At 43.5% G+C, this 22,141-nt stretch overlaps 1 protein-coding gene across 1 annotated transcript in view; it reads left to right on the top strand.

Annotated features, from left to right (window-relative positions):
- The first annotated feature begins 14,013 nt into the window (after positions 1-14,013).
- Positions 14,014-22,141, top strand: part of SNX3 (sorting nexin 3) — a 28,722-nt gene continuing 20,594 nt past the window's right edge. Inside the window, exon 1 of the mRNA XM_005287658.5 lies at positions 14,014-14,366. Within this exon, the coding sequence (XP_005287715.1) occupies positions 14,205-14,366 (162 nt within the window). The 5' untranslated portion in view covers positions 14,014-14,204. The remainder of the gene's footprint in view (positions 14,367-22,141) is intronic.

Below are 22,141 nucleotides of genomic sequence, written 5' to 3'. Positions count from 1 at the left end.
AGCAAGAGCCTTGTTTGGCCTCAGGAACACCATTCTTGGTGTGATTTATCTGATTCCATCCCCATGCTTCCTTTGTGGGGTTTGATTTATTAATTTTTTGTCACAAAAAAAGCAGAACAGGAGTGGGACTCCCAACTATTGCCAACTATTTGGATTCCAACAGTCAAGAGAACTAGATAAAATGATGTGATATAAAAGGACAGTGGGAATGAAGGAAGGAATCATCAACCATAATGTGTGCTTCTAGGTTATTTGCATAGCTGGCTGTTAGCCCCTTGCTTGTCCTCCTTTGTTGGGGGGCATGGATCAGCGTTCACGTTGCACTCCCCGTCAGTACCTGGCCCAGGCTGGGGAAGCTAATGATCCAACCTGCGGACCTAATTCAGTGATGAATCCTGGTCCCGTGCCACCTGAGGCACGATGCGCATACACTTAGGAGAAGTGGTCAGTGGGTTCATTGCAAAACTGACTTCCCTTCTTTTCTCTGTGTTGAAGTGTGGAGAGTGTCTGCAGTGCCCTCTGCAGGCTCTGCTGATTGTCCTTCCGGCATAGCAGAACCACACCCAACAAGCAGATTTGGGCTTCAGGAGTGTTGCCCTCTGAGTACTTCGTGCGGGGAAAAAAGCTGAGATAATTTCACAGTCATCCTAGAAACATGTAGGAAATACTTTTGATTACCACAGACACATCAGACTGTTTTTACTGATATACAGGTTTGTGACATCAATTTCCCATAAATTACTTCTGAGGTAAATTTCTGCATTTCATGGAAAAGAGAAGTCATTTTCATTGTGCACTGATCAATAATAATAAGTCTGTTTACAAGCTGTACTTTAGTGCCTTCGTTTGCATTTTTGCTAGAAAGCAAAGTATGTCCTTAATGCAATTACTAATTTTTAAATAATTATTATGATATTGAAAATACTAACAATGATTAAAGTGTATTTTCTAACATACTATTTTAAAATCGTGTGGTTGTTCAAATCACATTTTCTGTGCTATATATACCTAGTTTAGTAGTGATCTAAAATGCCATTTTTATCACATCTTTAAAGAGTTGATTTTAGTGTATTTCCTTTTTACCCTGCCTTTATTGAGCAGTGACTGGTTTTGACTCATTCTAGCATGGTATATACATCAACACCTGTGCCCATTTAGCAATGAATTTCAGTACAAATCACAGTGAATTGAACAGATATCTCAAAGAAGCATTACAATTGTTGTAATATTTTTAGAAACTCAAACAAGGAAATAAACAACTTCAGTAAAAGTAATTTAAATAACAAATAACTTATCTTTATAAACTGCTTCTCTCCTTGAGAACAAAGAATAAACAAGGAGACAAGCCTTTTTTCCTTCCATTATTAACTCAGATCACAATACGAATGGGTGAAATGTCAAGAATAATTGGAGAAAATCGCAGCATAATCTTCAGCAAAAACATGTGATTTATTTAAATTGTCACTGCTTTTCTTAATAGATCCTCTGTTTAACCTTGTTATCCAAGACAGCATGTAAAAAGGCACATTTTGATTTGTTCTGAAATTGTCAACTTAAAGGCATGTACTCACTCTACTGTTGTGTTGTGAACCATAATCTAGGACATCTTCACATTGTGAAACATCAATATATTGTATTGTGACCCTGAGGTGCTGCAATTACACCGGTGCATGCCTCCCAAAACAGTATTTTTCCATTCACGTAAGAGTATTTTGCCATTCACGGTCATGGAGATTCTCTTGGCTAAGACCATGTAATGGGTACTGTAATGAGAGACTTTGCTTTGAATGTTCTGAGATACCTTGCGGCACCTTAATAGAAGCTTGCAGAAAAATCTTGGACAGGGTTTAAAAACACCGTAAAACTCACTTCTCCCCATTAATATAATTAAGGTAGTAACAATATCAGGACACTTTGACTTGCATAAAACAGCAGTTAATTTTAAGATTAAGACTTTAGATAAATAGTAATTAGTGATAGTTTAAAATTAGAAATCCAAAATGGTGAACACAATAATCCTATATGAAAGATACAGGGTTAGGGTATGGAAAGTTCCAGCAACTCAGAGGGAGGAACTTGGCTATCTTAAAATAGGTTAGAGGGAGGAGCTCTACCCAACATGCCATGGGGGTGGGGAGGAGCTTTACTATCTAAAAATAGGAATGATGTAATAGGAAGGCTCTAGAATTATGCTAATATCTGGAAGCTGATTGGCTGAGATATGCTGACCTTGAGCGAGCAACCAGCATTTAAGGCTGACAGCCAGCAGACTTAGTTGTGGGGGCTTGTGAAGATCAAAAGTCTTAAGAAGCAGCAGCTGCTGAGACAACTGCAGCAGCATCTTAAGAAGATTCTGGAAAGCAGCTACTAGCACCAGCACCTCCTAGAAGGCAGCAGCTTTAGAATATAGTCGCTACGGAAGCCTCTAAAGCAGACAACTTGAGGGAGATGGCGGTGGCAGCAGCAGCTTTAGCTTTAATTGCCACTACAGTGTCAGCTCCTTCAAGACAAACAGCTACTTCAACTCCGTGGAGACAGTACCAGCTATCATTTCTGGTGCCAACCTCACCCAACTGACAGAACGGAAGGACCCCTGAGATGAGACAGAGGGAATTGAGAAGAGAGAGTGTAAGTCTGACTTTACCATCTCCTGTTAGAGGATGTCTGGGTGTGCCTGTTAATAAAGCTGAATGCCTGTATTTAAGTGAGCTCCACCCCACCTGTCCTGCAACTGGCTGATCACTGCTCACAGGATGTCAGTATTAAGCAAAGGACACTAACCCTTTTGTGCATGAAGGGTCTCTATATGCCTATTACAGTGTAACTGCTATATGGTCTGTGTATCCTGTGGTATTCTCTGTTTGTTTTTTGTTTGCACTGCTTTATTATATGATTTTTAAATGTAATTCTATTGTGTTTTACTATGTTCTATGTATTCTTTCTTGCTTTATTAGATACATTTGTAACCACTTATTTCTTCTAAATAAATATTATTTTGTTTTCTAAGAATTACTGCTTGTGTGTCCATCCTTGAGCAGAAGGCTGTATCCGTATCCTTCCAAGGGTTAGCAAGATTAACTTGCTCTGGGAAGCCCTCTGTGGGCCAGAAACAAGCCCCCTGGCAATTCCTCTAGGGCGGACCACTATTTATTACCTCTTTGGATAAAGCAAATTGCGTAGTCATAGGCAAACCATCATTGGCGTGCCTGAGATCTAAATGTTGGGGTAACAGTACAGGTATATTCTTACCTGCAGTATTTTGGTATACCTCAGCCATACTCCTTGTCCCTCTCTGTTCAATTTCAAAGAATGGGATTCTAAGTGGGCAAAATGTAGGTCATCATTAAAGGGCCACTCCCAGGTTTAAAATCATGGGACAGATTCACTCTTGCTTGCCTGTGGAGGTATAAATTATACCTCTCTGTGCCAGCCTGATCCACTGACTCCCAAAGGGGACTGGCCTGAGTGTAGTGTGGCAGCATGATCTCCACGTGTCCTCTTCTGGGTTTCTGCAGGAGGAGAGCAGCTTATTTGCGCTTGAGGCTCCATGGCAGCCTCACCAATGGAAGCTGATCTGGCCATGTCCCCTTTCTGTCTAGTACTTCTCCCATTTTGGGCTGTGCTGTATGCCTGTTGGCAATTTGGTAGAAGGGAATTTGTATTTGTTTTTCACTACTGCAGCTTCCTCCAGAGGACATCCTGTTGCTGCGGTCCTGTGTCTATGTTTATGCAGCAGAATCTGGGGTAAATCTGGGCTGATTTTAGCCAAATATATTCCAGAAAGAAATCAAATATTATTACTAATCTGTGTTGCTTATGATACTTAGATTAATAAGAATTTTACAAGTCTAGTTGACTTTTCACTATTTAGGCTGTTTTGTTTACGTCTTCCATTTCACTTGGCTTGGGCAGTAAAACTTGTCAGAGCTGTCCCTGAACAGTGAGCAGGAACTTTGTGGTATTTCCTGGGAGGAACAAGTAAACTACTGCAGCTTTAACACTTTGATGTCCTGTCCACAATGGCACTGCAAAGGTGAAGGATGTAATGGTGCTTAGCTTTAGTCAAAGCCAGTGCCTCACAGTAGTGGTATGAGTGCCTCTGGATTGTTGGAAGAAGATTTATGTGTGGACGGGAAGCACTTCATAGTCATGCTTTTATATGTAAGCAGGGTCTGAATGAACTCTATCCTGACAGTTAATTGGGGAGGAGGAGCGACTTCAGAAGCAAACTGTATTTACATGAACACACCTACTCTGCATATGTGTCTAGCAGACAGGAGCTGTGTAGCTCCAAGTGATCAGCTTTGGCTGGTATTGAGTTACAAATCACTTTAGTACTGAATGCAGGGGTAGTGAAATATTGTTAGCAATGTTATCTTCATTGTATGAGTAAAGGGGGAACAGAACTAAGCCAGGGACTCAAAATGCCAGCCCCCTGTGAAAGTAAAGGGGTGGGGGACAGGTGTCCCAGCCAGGAGGTGTAGACTCTCCCAAAGGGTCCCTGGTCTATTCCTCCCCACTGCTCAAAGACAGAGCTCAATAGGCTTCATTAGGAGCCTTTTCTTATTTTAAGTACTCAATAAGAGCTTAAATCATTTGTGGTGGGGCTGTGTTTCTGCCTAGCCTGCTGAGAGCTAAAAATCATTAAGACTGACCTACAGAGGTCACAGTAGAGAAACAGGTGGCAGCAGAAGATGACTGCAGGAGGCCGGCAAAAGTGGCAAGCAGTCAGCTGGCAGGGCAGCCAGGCAGTGAGGAACAGCAGCCAGTGGGGTGGCCAGGTGGTGAGGAACTGAGGCTGGAGGGGCGGCTAGCCAGAGCAAGTGCTCAGATAGTGGAGCAAGCTAGGTACCTTCTTCCGCTAGTGGGGGGGTGAAATCACACACACGCACTTTTGAACCCAGAGTCCTCACTGACCAAGGACAACCACAGTGAGTGGGGCATGGTAAGGGAGCAGAGAGAGGCACAGTAAAGGAACTCTTTGTTGTAGAACTCAAGAATATGAGGAAGAAGACTCTGCCCCATGCACTCAGGGGTGGGTATCCTGCTCACAGTTTTGTTTATGAGGCTTGCTTGCAGCACTTTCCCTAATTAATGTCAGGTGACTTCTCTCCTTTCATTAAAAGTTGTTTTTGTTTTTTGTTTTCTACACTCAGAGTCTGCTTGCAAGTGGGGTGGTGTTTAATTTTCCCAGGTTACTGGGTGGGTGCTCGAGCTGGTTCTATGCTCTATTGTTGAAAAGGAATTGCTAGATATTGAACCCGGTCCTAGTTGCTGCTGGCTCCATCTGACAGAAGGGTTACATATATAGACTAGTCAAATTAGACACCTTAGACCTCCTTAAATCCAATTTATCAATGTGCAAGAGAGTCTAATTTGGTGTAATTTACACATCAAAGAGTCAGAAGGTTAAAGTAGAGCCTAGAGCACATCCTGGAGGAGACATCTGGGAGAGAGAGGTGGAGATATGAGAATGGATCAAGTGAGAGAAGTAAGGGACAGAGAGGTGGATTTGGGAATTATTCCTGTGGGAATGGATGAGGTTGAGTGAATACAGTGTTTTGTTTTGTTTTTTTCCTAATTTTATAGTCCCTGTGTCAGTTCAATTATTTTTTTTCTTTGAAAGATGAGGACAGGATAAGGGCATTCAAACCTTATGCCTCTGAGCATTTGCTGTCTAGTGCAGGGATCGAGAACTCATTTTTCCACGACACTGTGCAATCGATTCAGTGTATTATGCTTTTTTTTTTTTTTTTTTTTTGTCTTCCTCTGAGTCAGCATTCTCCATGATTGTGAAGAATCCTCAGCCAAATGTGTCATCTTGGGCAGCTGTCAGAATGCTGGAGAATCCTGAGTGGTTAATAAAGAAGTTTGGTTTCCTTTCTTATTAAATGTGACTGGATTGTTGTCTCTCCCCCACCCCACACACGCACTTTTTTTTTTAAGATTACTACTGTAAAACACATTGAGGGGATTAATAATATATTAATACATAATATTAGGGATATTATGGTATAAGTTTCCTCTTGTATGTATGCCAAGGCCGCTTAGTTTCTGTGTAAAGTAAGTAATGTAGCAAATCAGGGTTTCATGGTTCCACTCTAAAGTCTTCTTTTCTCCTAGATAACTGGTGTATCTACAAACACAGCTGATCATACCCTAGACCTGAATTGTGGACCAGATGTGGAGACTGTGAACACACAAAACATTTCTCTTCTCCTGGAATGACCACTACTTTCTCCAAGCTGATATGAGAACCCTTCTAGTTTCCAGACAAGAAGAAGCAACCATAAATAGTTCATCCTCAGAAACTCATGGATCTAATCAAATTAAAAAACATCCTGGTGGATAAATTCAATCCACTGAAAAATTAGAGAATAGAAATCCTAGCTAATCACTTTTACCACTCACTTACCGTAAGCAGGTTTCAGAGTAACAGCCGTGTTAGTCTGTATCCGCAAAAAGAAGAACAGGAGTACGTGTGGCACCTTAGAGACTAACAAATTTATTAGAGCATAAGCTTTCGTGGACTACAGCCCACTTCTTCGGATGCATATAGAATGGAACATATATTGAGGAGATATATATACACACATACAGAGAGCATAAACAGGTGGGAGTTGTCTTACCAACTCTGAGAGGCCAATTAATTAAGAGAAAAAAAACTTTTGAAGTGATAATCAAGCTATTATCTTATTATAAGCTTGATTATCACTTCAAAAGTTTTTTTTCTCTTAATTAATTGGCCTCTCAGAGTTGGTAAGACAACTCCCACCTGTTTATGCTCTCTGTATGTGTGTATATATATCTCCTCAATATATGTTCCATTCTATATGCATCCGAAGAAGTGGGCTGTAGTCCACGAAAGCTTATGCTCTAATAAATTTGTTAGTCTCTAAGGTGCCACACGTACTCCTGTTCTTCTTTTTACCGTAAGCACTGACACACTGGTACTGAAGCATTCACTCCCTCCCAATTGTCTTCACAGTTCTCAGAAGACCTGTGTCAGAAGAAGCAGGAAACAAAGAAAACTTGAGTATCAGTCCAAAGACAGAGTGTAAAGAAGAAAGCTGTTGAGTTCTTATCTGTTGTCAGAATTCAATTGTAAGAGGGGACAGTTTATTTTCCTGATTTATCATACACAGAAATATTAGATGCCACTTATTTTTTTAATTGAATGGAGAGAGAAACCAGATCTTTAAAAAAGGGAAGAAGGAGAATCCTGGGAACTACAGACCAGTCAGCCTCACCTCAGTCCCTGGAACAATCATGGAGCAGGTCCTCAAGGAGGAGAGGAAGTTGATCAGGAACAGTCAATATGGATTCATCAAGGACAAATCATGCCTGACCAACCTGATTGCCTTCTATGATAAGATAACTGGCTCTGTGGATACGGGAAAAATGGTGGACGTGATATACCTTGAATTTAGCAAAGCTTTTGATACAGTCTCCCACAGTATTCTTGTTAGCAAGTTAAAGAAGTGTGGATTGGATGAATGGACTATAAGATGGATAGAAACCTGGCTAGATCGTCAGGCTCAATGGGTAGTGATCAATGGTTCGATGTCTGGTTGGCAGCTGGTATCAAGGGGAGTGCCCCAGGGGTTGGTCCTGGGGTCAGTTTTGTTCAACATCTTCATTAATGATCTGGATGATGGGATGGATTGCACCCTCAGCAAGTTCACGGATGACACTAAGGTCGGGGGAGAGGTAGATCTGATCGAGGATAGGGATAGGGTCCAGACTGACCTAGACAAACTGGAGGATTGGGTCAAAAGAAATCTGATGAGGTTCAACAAGGAGAATGCAGAGTCCTGCACTTAGGACAGAAGAATCCCAGGCACTGTTACAGGCTGGAGACCAAGTGGCTAAGCGGCAGTTCTGCAGAAAAGGACCTGGAGATTACAGTGGACAAGAAGCTTGATATGAGTCAACAGTGTGCCCTTATTGCCAAGAAGGCTAATGGCATTTTGGGCTGCATTAGTAGGAGCATTGCCAGCAGATTGAGGGAAGTGATTATTCCCTTCTATTCGGCACTGTTGAGGCCACAGCTGGAGTATTATGTCCAGTTTTGGGCCGTCCAGTTTTGGGCCCCCCACTACTGCTGCAGGGGGGACATTGTGGCCTGGCCAATGGAAGCTGCAGAGCTGGTGCTTGGGGCGGTGCCTGTGCCACAGGCAAAGGCAGCACCCCATGTCATCTCAGAACAGGATGCAGAGATAAAATTTCTTGACATCTTAAATGACTGCTTCTTGGAGCAGCTAGTCCTGGAACCCACAAGAGGAGAGGCAATTCTTGATTTAGTCCTAAGTGGAGCACAGGATCTGGTCCAAGAGGTGAATATAGCTTTACCAAGAGGTAAATTTAGCATCCCTGTGGCGGGGAAAACACCACAGCAGCCCAACACTTTAGCATTTAATTTCAAAAAGGGGAACTACACAAAAATGAGGAAGCTAGTGAAACAAAAATTAAAAGGTACAGTGCCCAAAGTGAAATCCCTGCAAGCTGTATGGATATTTTTTAAAGACACGATAATAGAGGCACAACTTAAATATATACCCCAAATTAAAAAACATAGTAAGAGAACCAAAAAAGTGCCACAATGGCTAAACAACAAAGTAAAAGAAGCAGGAAGAGGCAAAAACTCATCCTTTAAAAAGTGGAAGTTAAATCCTACTGAGGAAACTAGAAAGCAGCATAACCTCTGGCAAATGAAATAAAAATATAATTAGGAAGCAGGAGCATAGCTAGGGGGAGCAGCTGCTCCCCCACTGGGCATATTCACCAAAGATGGCGCCTTGCCGCTGCCAACTCTGGGTGCTCTGGGGCTGGAGGGAGTGCCCCCAGGGAAAGCCCAGGCCAGCCCAGCTCCCCGAGCCCCCACCCAGCTCACCTCCACTCCGCCGCCGCCTCTTCCTCCCCTGAGCGCAGTGTTCTGCTTCTCCCCTGCCCTGGCTCCCAGCGCTTGCCCCGCAAAACTGATTTGCGGCAAGCCGGGGGGCGGGAGGGGGGGGGGAATGCAGTGTGCTGGGGAACAGGCGGGGCAAGGGCAGGGATTTGGGGAGGAGTCCAATAGGGGCCAGAGGCAGGGCAGGGCAGGGCAGGGTTGTTCTTCGGAGGCGGGCCCTTGACTCACTCCAGGTCTTCGGCGGCACGTTGGTGGCGGCCCTGCAGAGCCGCCAAAGATCTGGAGCCAGTGAAGGGTCTGCCACCAAAGACCTGGTAGGGAACCGCCCAGTGAGTACAAGCCCCCTGTCCCCGCTCAGAACCCGCAACCCATCAACCCCTGCCCCTTGTCCCCTGACCACTCCCTCCCGAGACCTTTCAGCAACAGTAATGAGTGGGGGGCAGGCAGAGCTGTAGGAGAGAGATCTTTATTGGGCATGCTAAGGCTGCAGAGTTTGTGTGAGGTATCTGGCCCCCGCTTGCATCCCTGAGCCCCTGGTGACACAGCGAACTAGGTCCTCCAGAAACATGGTCCTCTTTGGCCCAGGTCAGGGGAGATGCTGCTGTCTTGGGTCTGGACTAGAACAGTTCAGAAGCGTTCTGCCATTGCAGGATGTGTGTTATAGGAGCAGTCAGAGACTGTAACAAAGAGCTGGACCCCCAGTATAGTCACGTGGAAAGAGACTGAGCCTGCAATCTATATGGGCAAGACAGGCCCAGGTTGGGAGGGGAAACAGAGGCACGGAGAGGGGAAGTGACTTGCCCAAGGCCACTTAATGGGTCAGTGGCAGAGCTCAGATCAGGGACCAGCTCTCCTGATTCCCAAGTCCAGTGCCCCATCTACTAGACCCATGCCACCTCCCACATATGTATTGGGTTTGATCCCTTCTTGTTCCACACATTCAGGTCACCTTTATGGAAGGGGGCCTATACGGTCTGAAAAAACCCTTCTGGTATTAGGAAGGTAGCTCCTGGAGGCTCCAGCTAGATGAGGGCCCATTGTGCTAGTAAGAGACAGTCACCTCACTCCAAACAGAGGATGGAGTATTATCCCCATTTTACAGACAGGGAACTGAGGCCCAGGGAGATTAAGTGACTCATCCAAGATCCCCCCAGGGAGTTTGTGGCAGAGGCAGGAACTGAACCTACATCTCCCAAGACCCAGTCTGTTGCCTTATCTAGAAGCCCATCCTCTAAGCTGCAGATGCCCCCTAAAGAATGGGAAATGCTCCAGAGCTCATGTCTGTGCCCCATGCTTTCCAAGATGGCAGCTGAGTTTTCTCTAGCAGCAGCAGCAGGATTGGCTGCTTTAAATGCTATATTCACAGTACCCCCTGCCCCAGAGATTGTACCCTGGACCTGTAGCCCCACAAGTACCAACCCCCTTGAGCCAAGGGAACTACCTCATTGGCTGTGAGTAAGTGGAACCAGCCACTAGGGGGCACCACACTCCCACAGCCTACCCAATAGTTACACCCATAGATGAGTGAATCTGATTTCCCCCCCCTTCACTAAAAATACATCCAGGATCAGCCCCCTCCTCCACGCCAGCACAGAAGATGGCCTGGTCCCCACTGAATCCATCTCACATATCATGCAGTCTCCCTGCATATCTGGGTTGGTGGGGTGCTCCCCAGCACCCCTCACCACAGGTTCTTTTATGCACAATGTAGGCTCCAGCAATAAAACCCAGACACCTAATTCGACCCTCAAGCATCTCTCTTGCCTCTCTGCACTAAGCCTTCAGCCACTTAGAATTGCTCACTGCCTTCCTGAATGGGTTTGTAGTTGATATTCTGCGCATGTCATTGGTAATACCTTTGTCTGATCTTTTGAAGACATTTTGCTGCAGTAAATGGAACTTGGGAGGGGTTTTTTAAAGTTTTTTTTTTAATTATTATTTGGACTGAATGGTGCACTGGAGAGAGGTGATGGATTGATGGCTCTGGTACCTAGAGTCACCTCTGTTCCTGTAGAACAGGAGAGCAGCAGGGCCGGCCCCCCCTCCCCATGATTCCCCAGTGATAGGTTCTGTAGATAAATCTCTGATAATTTTCATAAGACTTTACAGTGTGCCTCTTCATATAACCTTGTAGTGGGTCTACCCACGTGTGACTTTGGTTTTCATGAAACTTTGTATCAAAGCCTCATATAGAAACCTTGTACTGATGAGCCTTGGTATATGGAAACTTTGTATCAAAGCCTCATGTAGAAACTTTGCATTGAACCTTGGTATAATGTTATAGCCCCTAAGGATAGAATAAGATAAAAGAAAAATGTCCCTTTGCTAAGAATAGACTAAGATTTCTCCTCACCCCTTAATCAATTGCCCTGTTGAATGAATGAGGTGTGAATGAGTGAGGTGTGGAAGACAGCACCTCCAGACAGCTGCAACAGTTGGAGGGGGGATGGAAGCCAGACCCAAGGACAATAAAACTTGTCAAGTGGGCTCACGTACTTGTAAAACAATATCATTCTTGTGTTTTTATTTTAAGTACAAAATAAATATGTATAACGAATTTAAAAGAATGTAATTAGTAATTTGATATGTCAGGTGGCGCCTTTTTTTATGTGTTCGCTCCCCCCATGTTAGAACCTGGCTACGCCACTGTTAGGAAGGCCAAAAAAGAATTTGAAGAACAACTAGCCAAAGACTCAAAAAGTAATAAAACATTTTTTGCTAAGTACATCGGAAGCAAGAAGTCTGCTAAACAACAAGCGAGGCCACTGGAAGATCAAGATGCTAAAGGAGCACTCAAGGATGATAAGGCCATTGCAGAGAAACTAAATGAATTATTTGCACCAGTCTTCACGGCTGAGGATGTGAGGGAGATTCCCAAACCTGAGCCATTCTTTTTAGGTGACAAATCTGAGGAACTGTCCCAGATTGAGGTGTCATTAGAGGAGGTTTTGGAACAAATTGATAAACTAAACAGTAATAAGTCACCAGGACCAGATGGTATTCACCCAAGAGTTCTGAAGGAACTCAAATGTGAAATTGCAGAACTACTAACTGTAGTGTGTAACCTATCATTTAAATCAGCTTCTGTTCCAAATGACTGGAGGATAGCTAATGTGACGCCAATTTTTAAAAAGGGCTTCAGAGGTGATCCTGGCAAGTACAGGCCCGTAAGCCTGACTTCAGTACTGGACAAACTGGTTGAATCTATAGTGAAGAACAAAATTGTCAGACACACAAGTTAACATAATATGTTGGGAAAGAGTCAAGATGGTTTTTGTAAAAGGAAATCATGCCTCATCAATCTGCTCAAATTCTTTGAGGGGGTCAACAAGCACGTGGACAAGGGGGATCCAGTGGATAATAGTATATTTAGATTTTCAGTAAGCCTTTGCCAAGGTTCCTCACCAAAGGTTCTTAAGCAAAGTAAGCTGTCATGGTATAAGAGGGAAGGTCCTCTCATGGATTGGTAACTAGTTAAAAGATTGGAAACAAAGGGTAGGAATAAATGATCAGTTTTTAGAATGAAGAGAGGTAAATAGTGGTGTCCCCTGGGGACTGTTCTGGGACCAGTCCTATTCAACATATTCATAAATGATCTGGAAAAAGGGGTGAAGAGTGAGGTGGCAAAATTTGCAGATGATACAAAAGTACTCAAGATAGTTAAGTCCCAGGCAGACCGCGAAGAGATACAAAAAGAGCTCTCAAAACTGGGTAACTGGCCAACAAAATGGCAGATGAAATTCAATGTTGATAAATGCAAAATAATGCATATTGGAAAACATAATCCCAACTATACATATAAAATGATGGGGTCTAAATTAGCTGTTACCAGTCAAGAAAGAGATCTTGGAGTGACTGTGGCTGAAAACATCCACTCAGTGTGCAGTGGCAGTCAAAAAAGCAAACAGAATGTTGGGAATCATTAAGAAAGGCATAGAAAATAAGGCAGAAAATATCATATTGTCTCTATATAAATCCATGGTATACCCACATCTTGAATACTGTATGCTGATGTGGTCATCCCATATCAAAAAAGATATATTGGAATTGGAAAAGGTTCAGAAAAGGGCAACAATTATTAGGGGTATGGAACAGCTTCTGTATGAGGAGAGATTAATAAAACTTGGACTTTTCAGCTTGGAAAAGAGACGATTAAGGGGAGATATGATTGAGGTCTATAAAATCATGACTGGTGTAGAGAAAATAGATAAGGAAGTGTTATTTACTTTTTCTCATAACACAAGAACTAGGGGTCACCAAATTAAATTAATAGGCAACAGGTTTAAAACAAATAAAAGGAAGTATTTCTTCACACAACGCACAGTCAACCTGTGGAACTACTTGCCAGAGTCTGTTGTGAAGGCCAAGACTATAACAGGGTTCAAAAAAGAACTAGATAAATTCATGGAGGATAGGTCCATCAATGGCTATTAGCCAGAATGGGCAGGGATGGTGTTCCTAGCTTCTGTTTGCCTGACACTGGGAATGAGCGACAGGGGATGATGATTACCTCTTTTGTTCATTCCCTCTGGGGCATGTGTCATTGGCCACTTTGGAAAACAGGATACAGGGACAGATGGACCTTTAGTCTGACCCAGTATGGCTGTTTCTATGTTGGGCCCCTGCCCTAAGAGCTGGCGGGACATGCTGGCTGCTTCCGGGAGCCGCATAAAGCTGGTTGCTGTAGCCAACTGGACTTCTAGCGGCCTGGTCAGCAGTGCTTACCAGAGCCATCTTGGTCCCTTTTCAACCCAGCGTTCCAGTCCAAAACTGGGCGCCTGGCAACCCTACCTATAAATGAAAAAGGAGAAGTGAGTGAGGAGCCTGCAACTCCCCCTTTCCCACAAATGCAGAGACTATGAACTCAGTCCTAGGGCTAGTGAAGTTCCTATCAGTTTCCCCATAACTATTATTGGGCCTCAACTACTGATCTGGACCTGCTCCCCCTGCCCCCCTTGCTTTTCATTTCCCTCTGCGAACGCGCCTATGAAGATAATTTTTTCAGTCTTGCCTGTTGCGCCCTTTCCCGGTGCAGCATGGGAGTTGTAGTTTTCTCATCCCTTTCTGTGCTAGCTCTGAGCGAGTTCGGCGGCAGCGAAAGGACTACAAGTCCCGGGATTCCCCGCGCGAGCGGTGGGCGCATCCGCTCGTGCCGGGCGGCGGGCGGGTCGCTGCGCGTAGCTCTGGAGTCAGCTGTTTGCCGGAGAATAAGAGGGCGAGAGGGGAGTGGGGTTGGCTCGCTAAGTCCCTGCTGTCTGCGAGGAGGGGCGGGGACCCGGCGCGGGCGGGCAGGGAAATGGCCGAAACCATCGCGGACACCAGGCGGCTCATGAGCAAACCGCAGAACCTGAACGACGCCTACGGGCCGCCCAGCAACTTCCTCGAGATCGACGTGAGCAACCCGCAGACCGTGGGGGTCGGCCGCGGCCGCTTCACCACCTACGAGATCAGGGTCAAGGTGAGGGGAGGATGGTCGCCGGGGGCTGCCAGCGGGGAGGGGGGGCTGTTGCTGCCCCTGCCGCCTAGTGACCCCCCCCCCAGGGTTGCGTCTCCCCTCCCCCGCCGTGTGCGTGGGGTAACGTCTTCTCTGCCCCCTCCCACTCTAGGCTGGACCTTGTCCCCGTCCCCTCTGGCTGTAACCGTGACACGGCTGGGCTGAGGTCGGACTCCACCCCCGCGCGCCGTGCTGGGGCTGCGGGTCCCCCCCGCGGTAGCGCCGTGTCTCATTCACCATCTTGCGGCTGGGAGGGCCCGTGCCGGCGGGCGGGCCTAGGCCCAGGCTACGAGCCCTGCGTGAGCAGCTGAGGTGATGCTGCCTAGATTGGCGCATCAGACCGCCGCTGTTACACTGGGTTCGCACCAGGTGTTAAACCTCCGCCTAGCTCGTAGTGTAAACATGTCATAAGGGGAAACCTGAATCTTCCCTCCCTCCCACTCTGGGGGGTCGCATTGAGAGACCAGAGTGGGGCTTGGATGCGGTGTGAGCCACTCTGCCCTATAGAACGAGGGGAAAGCTTGATGACGGCCTTCGTATGGTTAACTTATCTAACTCTCCTGCTAACTGGTGTGCACTGCAGAGGGGTCTCATTTGTGCTAGTGACAAGTTTGCAGTGGTGTTGTAGCTGTGGTGGTCCTGGGATATGTGAGAGACCAGGTGGGGGAGGTAATATATTTTATTGGACCAATTTCTGTTGGTGAGAGAGACAGGCTTTCGAGCTTACCTAGAGCTCTTCTTCAGCTCTGTGTAGCTCCAATGCTTGTATTTTTCATACACAGAAGTTAGTCCAGTAAACAGTATTACTTCACCCACCTTGTCTCTTTAGTGAGATGTCAGGTTCACTTTAAGGAAGATAGGCAAAACATAAAATTACAGTTAAAAAAAAAAACCCAGCTTGTCATATATGTCTGGGTGTCAGTTTGTCAGGCTACTGAAACTGGAGCTCAGGCCTTCAGTAATCTTCTTGGCTAACATGCATACAGATGTCTGGTAGGTGTGTATTTGCCAGGGATGATGGTAATGACTGAATATATTTTATTGGTGTAATGGGGCTCAGCTAATAGAAAAAAGCATGAGAACTTCTCTTAGATTATAAGCTATTCCTGAGAAGTGTATTAGAGCTGTGTGGTAATGGATCCCATCCTTATGCAGAACAAAGGAGTTAACTTTTTCCGGGGGGGGGGGGGGAGGTTTGTTGAGCTGGATACAGGCTTATTGATGGAAATAAAATACTGTAAAAATTGCAACTGGTTTTTTGCTCTTGACTAAGACAATGAAGAGACAATTTACAAATAAAAAAATGTGCTGTCTTGTAAAGTGTTAATGTATGTGGGTGCTAATTAGATTTTTGTTGTTGTTGCTCTAGTAAATGGAGCAGTTGAATTGCCCAGTAGCAACATAATGCTAATATCAAACTAAAATATCTTACCAAACCAAATGTCTAAAAGTGTCTATGCTTGTACTATCAAAATAATGGGCTGAAGTAAACTTGCATGATGTGACGTTCCTAATCTTCTGAATTAATTCTTAACAAACCCCAGTCAGAAATATGCTAACTGAAAATGGTGTCCACCCTGACATATGAGCAAAATATTGAATCTTGAACTTAAATTGCAATTTAAGTTCATCTTTAATGATGAATGGTGTGTATAAAACCGGGTGGGGAGAAGTAGAATTCGACACTTCAGTTACCTAGTGTGTATTCTGCATGTCTACTACACTCTAAATTGGATTTTAAAGGTACTGGAGCCTAAATTCTGAAATGCCTATGAGTTTGGATGCATCTTCTATGGAATACCCTCCTCACTCCCTTTGATTCAGAACTATTATCTTAAAACTTTGGTATCACTTGACTTGGATTAACTAACATAGACACCTGTAAAATCCTGGCCCTAGTGAAGTTGATGGGAGGTGGATTTTGCCTACAATATTGTTGTAGTGCAAGATGTGTGTTGTATTTTATTTTATTTTTTTAAGTACTAGCTGGATGCCTAAAATTATTTATAGGAAGTGGGGAAAGGGGGTGGTCGTGAAATGGGTCCCACCAGCAAGGGACAGTGTTCTCCTAAACCCAGCATTCTGCCAGGTTTGGTGGAGAGGGAAAGGGGTGAATGCTAGGACTTTTACTGGAGTGTTGTCGCGAGACTCTGTTTTGGGGCTCAGTTGCTGGTAACTCTTTTTGAGTAGTAAATGGCTAGTATGTGTTGTGTGGGGCTCTACCCCTTCTAGATGCTGGATGGTAAAAGGAGCCTTGTCTAGTCCCTCCCCTCCATAGCCTCTTGTCTACTGTTGGGGAGGTAGAGGAATAAACTTGTGCTACTGTACTCCTCCCCAGTCTTCTCCCCTCCCCCCCCTTGGGGTGGGAGAGAAATCCTCCGTTGTGAATAACTCCAGGTTGCTGCTTGAAGCTGTTCTTGATGGCTTCACTACTACCCACAGGGTTATAATTAGTAGAAATGAAACTAACGATTTCTCTCAATTTTACTCTGCTGCTGTTTGGGTAAGTAGCAATGGTGGTACTGGAGCTGCCAGGCTCTAGACACAGGAAGATAACATTGTCAACCTTGCAAGTGTTAAATGCATGTAAACTTTAGTCTCTAAGGTGCCCCAAGGACTCCCAGTTGTTTTTGCTGATACAGACTAACGCTGCTACCACTCTGAAACCTATCTTCACAAACAATGACTAGAAACTTTAACTTTAAATGAAAGCTTGAATTATGCAGAAGCTGATGGCTTAATTCTCCATACACGTACAAGAGAGCTTGCTGCCAGTCAGCAGAGGAGACCTGATATAGTAGTTTTTTTTTATGAATTTTTACAGCTTATCTACAGTAGGCCACTCTTAAAGTTTGGAATCCAAGGTTAAAATTACTCCTAAACTACACTTTATCTGAGAGCTTGGATGCTTTGGTTGGTAGTGTTTGATATGACTACTTGTGTAGAATCAAGTTTTGAGTTCACAGCCTGTCCGCCTCTTGTTTTAAAATGCTTCTCACTTAACTAGCTAAAAAGTTGGTGGCTGAATTTCAGTTGGAAGGATCAAGTTATTTCTAGCAAACTTAAACTTCTGATACCTAAAAGCCACTATGTGTTAATAACCCCACTTGCCAATATTAACTTCAAATGTTTCTTAAAGCATGGAATAAATTCTTCCAGCACCTAAAAATTAAAAAAGGAACTGTTTCTGCAAACACTTCTCAGCTAACAGTTTTATTTGTAAGTTCTCATTCATGCTTTTTTGTGACTACACAGAACTCTATAGTAGTCTTACTGTCTATCAACTTTCCACTTTTAACATTTCAATTGCTCTGACTGTGACATTAGCAGGTGAATAAGTGGTAGAATTTCATATTTGTTCTATTCTTGCAACACTTCAATCTCCGAAATCCAGACAGGAACATGTGGCTATACTTGAAGCACATGTCTTTAATGGGTGTGCTGATAGGATGTATACAGCTAGGTGAGCACTTTAGCTTTGAATTTGTGAATGCTTAACCAATGGCTCAGGATGTTTCTTCATAAGCTGTGTGTGTTCAGACTCCTGTTGAACAGTACCATTTGATGTTGAGTAAAATATTTAAAAGGGCATAGGTCCCGTTGTCAATTGACTTAAGCACTTAAGGTGGATAATAATCTATGCTTCAAAAAAAAAGTACATTTTTTTTTTTTTTAAAGAAAAATAAACCTAATGGAAATTGACCACCTATGGTATGGTCTAAACTTACTGAGACAATGATTCAGCTTCCAGTACTTCAGTTTTTGCAAATGACTTAGGCAAGAAGAGTTTACATTATAGATTTAATGCCAGGAGGATTAAATTTGTTGGTATATATGATATGCCAACAGCTTGAACAATATTTGTGGGGCTCTGCAGTAGGAAATATAGTATTGCAATGTTACTGCATTCTTTCATAACTAAGGGCTGGTCTACATGGGGCGGGGGGGGGGGGGGAGGATATCGATCCAAGATGCGCACCTTCAGCTACGCTATTCGCATAGCTGAAGGTGCGCATCTTGGATCGGATTACCTGGGGTCCAGACGGTGCGGGATCGATGTCCACGACTCCCCCGTTGACTGCACTACTGCCGCTCGCTCTGGTGGAGTTTCGGAGTTGACGGTGAGCGGGTTCGGGGATCGATATATTGCGTCTTAACGAGATGCGATATATCGATCCCAGATAAATCGATCACTACCTGCCATATTGGCGGGTAGCAAAGATGTACCCTAAGCAGTGAATATGTAGCGTTGTCTAACCTTTATACATTCTCTGCAAGGCGTATCTTAGAGAAATAAAGAACTCAGCTGTGCTTCCTGTTGTAGTTTTCTTGTACAAGAAAAGTTCCATGCTAGAAGCATGTTGGCTTTAATTCTAGTTAAGTTCCTCCTTTTAGTGTGTGTTGGAGGGGAGCGGGCACAAGAGAAAGCAGAAACATTAACACGATCAGCTGTAGTGGTCTTGTGTTTTACCCTTTATAGGCTTTTCAAAAACACTGATTAGAAGAGGAACAACAAATTTGGTGCTTTTTTAAATTGTATGTGTGACTTCCTTTTATTTCCTATCTTCTATAGCTTTTTATTTAGTTGAAAGTTTTACTACTTTACTTACAATAAAACTACATTCACAACTCTCTCCTAGACTTGCTAGAAACATACTGTTGAAAGGCAAGTGCAGAATTGAAAATATAATATAGGATACTAGCTTAGGAGAAATAATTAGAATTTCAACTTCTGAAAGGGGAAGAGATTTATGAACTAGTAACTCGTTTCAGGACAATGGGAAGCAGACAAAATATGCCCATCTGTTCATTTCTGAATGATTTGAGTATGAAGTCTTCATTAGGAAAATATATCTAAATTATTACCTGCATTAAAAATCAGGATATTGCAGTGTTGTCTCCACATTCTGAATCATATAAAATCCAGGAATTCCAAACCTTTAGTTTTGCATTTCTTCAGTGCTCCTGCTATCTGCTCCATTATATTGATTCTGAACACTTTGGTTTGGTTTACACAAATTAATGCCGGTCTTAATGGTGTTTTGTGTTCATATAAATACTTCTACTTTGTATGTAAAATGCAGTTTTCTACTCCTAATGTTTTGTGCCATACTGATTAGAACTTAGTAAAATTAATCATTGTTACATTTGCTAGGGCAAGTAGGCATGTGATACCAGAATATTTCATATACCTCCTTGTTTTAGATGGCTTGCCAAAAACATTCTTGTCAGCTTGAACTTCATACTGTCATATTTATCTTTCCCAAAACTCAGAGCATCAAATAGAAAATAAGGAAGCCATGTAATATATCAGATGTCCTAGCTAGGATGCAGCAGTGTCATGATGCGGGGAGGGAAATGTCATGGATACATGATTTTCCTGTTTGTCCATGTCTTGTCTGTGTCCATGATTTTAACACCCTCACCTTGCAAGGGCAGCTCCCATCCCATGGGGCTGGAGCTGGCTCACCACTCTGGGCATTGCCACCTGGCACATGGGTTCACAGCACTGTTCACACAAACTCAGCCTAGCCATCCCCCAGCCAGGCCTACTTTGAGTGGTGCCGCAACCATTTGTGCCAGGTCACAATGGCCAGAATAGTGAGCCAGGCCCAGCCTCATGGGATGGGAGACACAGGAGCTGCCCCAAGGGGTGAGTATGGGGGCAGGCTCGCTCTCCATCTCCTTCCCCTTTCTGCCCCCCCTCCCCCAAGTCCCAGTGTGTCATTTGTCATTTTTATCAAAAACCCATAACTGTTACTAAATTTACTATCTGGGGTAGCAGTGTTAGTCTGTATCCACAAAAACAACGAGGAGTCTGGTGGCACCTTAAAGACTAACAGATTTATTTGGGCATAAGCTTTCGTGGGTAAAAACCTCACTTCTTCGGATGCATCCAAAAGTGAGGTTTTTACCCACGAAAGCTTATGCCCAAATAAATCTGTTAGTCTTTAAGGTGCCACCAGACTCCTTGTTGTTTTTCTAAATTTACTGTGACTGCTCCATGATTTTTGTGTGTGTGTGTGGGGGGGGGGGGGGGGAGGAGGTGTTTGTGATCTTTTATTTTATTTATTTTATTCTTTTGTCAGGACAAATCTGCACCCCCTACTCAGCCTTATGAAAACTTGACTTGATATTGTCAACTCCTTTTATTTTAAGGAAAATAAAACTTAATTGTAAAGGAAGCAGTTTCTCTGAACTAAGTGACCATTGTAGCATCATCAGAGAGCCCTATAATTGCAAGAAGTAACTTTGTGCCTCTGCTGTCTGGCTATTTTAAAGACTTGCAATGATTACAACTCCTTGATATCAATCTTTGGGAGTTCCTCACACAACAATTTAGACACAAAGTGCCTGTAAGGCAATCCCAACTGCACAATGGAAAATTAGTCTAGCATGGGAGAATATTCAAATGGCATAACTGGTACTTCCATCTCTGTGCCCTCTCTGCTGTAGAGATGAATGTCCAACATAACCTGGAATGTGTAGTTACAAGGTAGAGCAGTAGAGAGCAGCCCTGGGGCTGGTCTAAACTATGTTGGTGACAAAGATGATGGAAAAACTGGCTCCAGGATTAAGGAACTGTAAACAACTAACTCCTTTTTGGGTCTCCAGCTGTACCCAGCACTTAAGCCCTAAGTGAACAACCTACTGGAAAATATACCAAATTAGTGCCAAAGAATTCATTCCATAGCTGATACAAAAATAGGCAAAATCCCAGGATAGTTATGAAATAACAAACTGATTATCACTTTACTCTAGAGTGATCAATTTATGTTCAAGTCAGTCAGTTGGCTGGCTAAGATGTTTTTCTAATAATTACATGGATGTGAAGGGAATCTTAGAATTTTTTAAAAAACTAAGCATTTATGAATACCAAGTAACTTTTTTACACTAATATAGTTTCCCTAACTCCAGTTAGCTGAACATTTCATACACTCAGATTCCTATGTTTGTAGGCTCATCTTGAATGCAGTAAAGGCATATGAAAACGTCTGGCCTGTCTGACTGGTATAAAATATTGTAGTAGTTCATAACCTGCAACCAAGTACTCTAGCTTTATATTTAACAGCAATGGACAGCTGTGTGAAATCATATTTTGTTTGATCATTATTGAGAATAAAGCATGTCTTGATTTAGACTGCTGGAGATGCAAAACTGCTGCTCCCTTGTGACATAAGGGATGATGGTGTCCTTTCAGTCTTTGGGTCTCCTGAAAGCTCTTGCTATCTCAATTTATATTTGCCTTGTGCAATCGTGCATTGGTGACAATCTTGTATTTTAGAGGGAAAACAAACTTAGAATGAGGCAATAAGATCAAATGTAGAGGTTAATGGACTGAATTCTTCCCTCAGATGTTTGACTGACTTACACCAGAAAAATAGAGTAGTGTTTGGTCCTCTTTCACTGCACACAATGGTGCTGCCAAAACATACCAAACTATATACGAATAGAACAGGAGTACTAAGTAAGGTGCCACAAGTACTCCTGTTCTTCTTTTTGCAGATACAGACTAACACGGTTGCTACTCTGAAACCTGTCTATATACAAATAGCTGCTATAAAAGCTTGCTGTTTTAAAACTTGGGGAGCTGATGTAAGCAAAGAACAAACTATATATTATACCTATCTAGTTCATATTTTAGATACTCAAGTCTTCTCTTCTGAAGTTAGTGTTGCTAACTCTCTTGCTTATGTGGAATAGAGGCGGCTTGTGGGGGGAGACTTCAGTCCGTGTGT

The sequence above is a fragment of the Chrysemys picta genome, chromosome 3, assembly GCF_011386835.1.
Source record: "Chrysemys picta bellii isolate R12L10 chromosome 3, ASM1138683v2, whole genome shotgun sequence".
NCBI lineage: Eukaryota > Metazoa > Chordata > Testudines > Emydidae > Chrysemys > Chrysemys picta.
The sequence above is the reverse complement of the archived record's forward strand: the minus strand, read 5'-3'. Positions and strand labels throughout refer to the sequence as shown.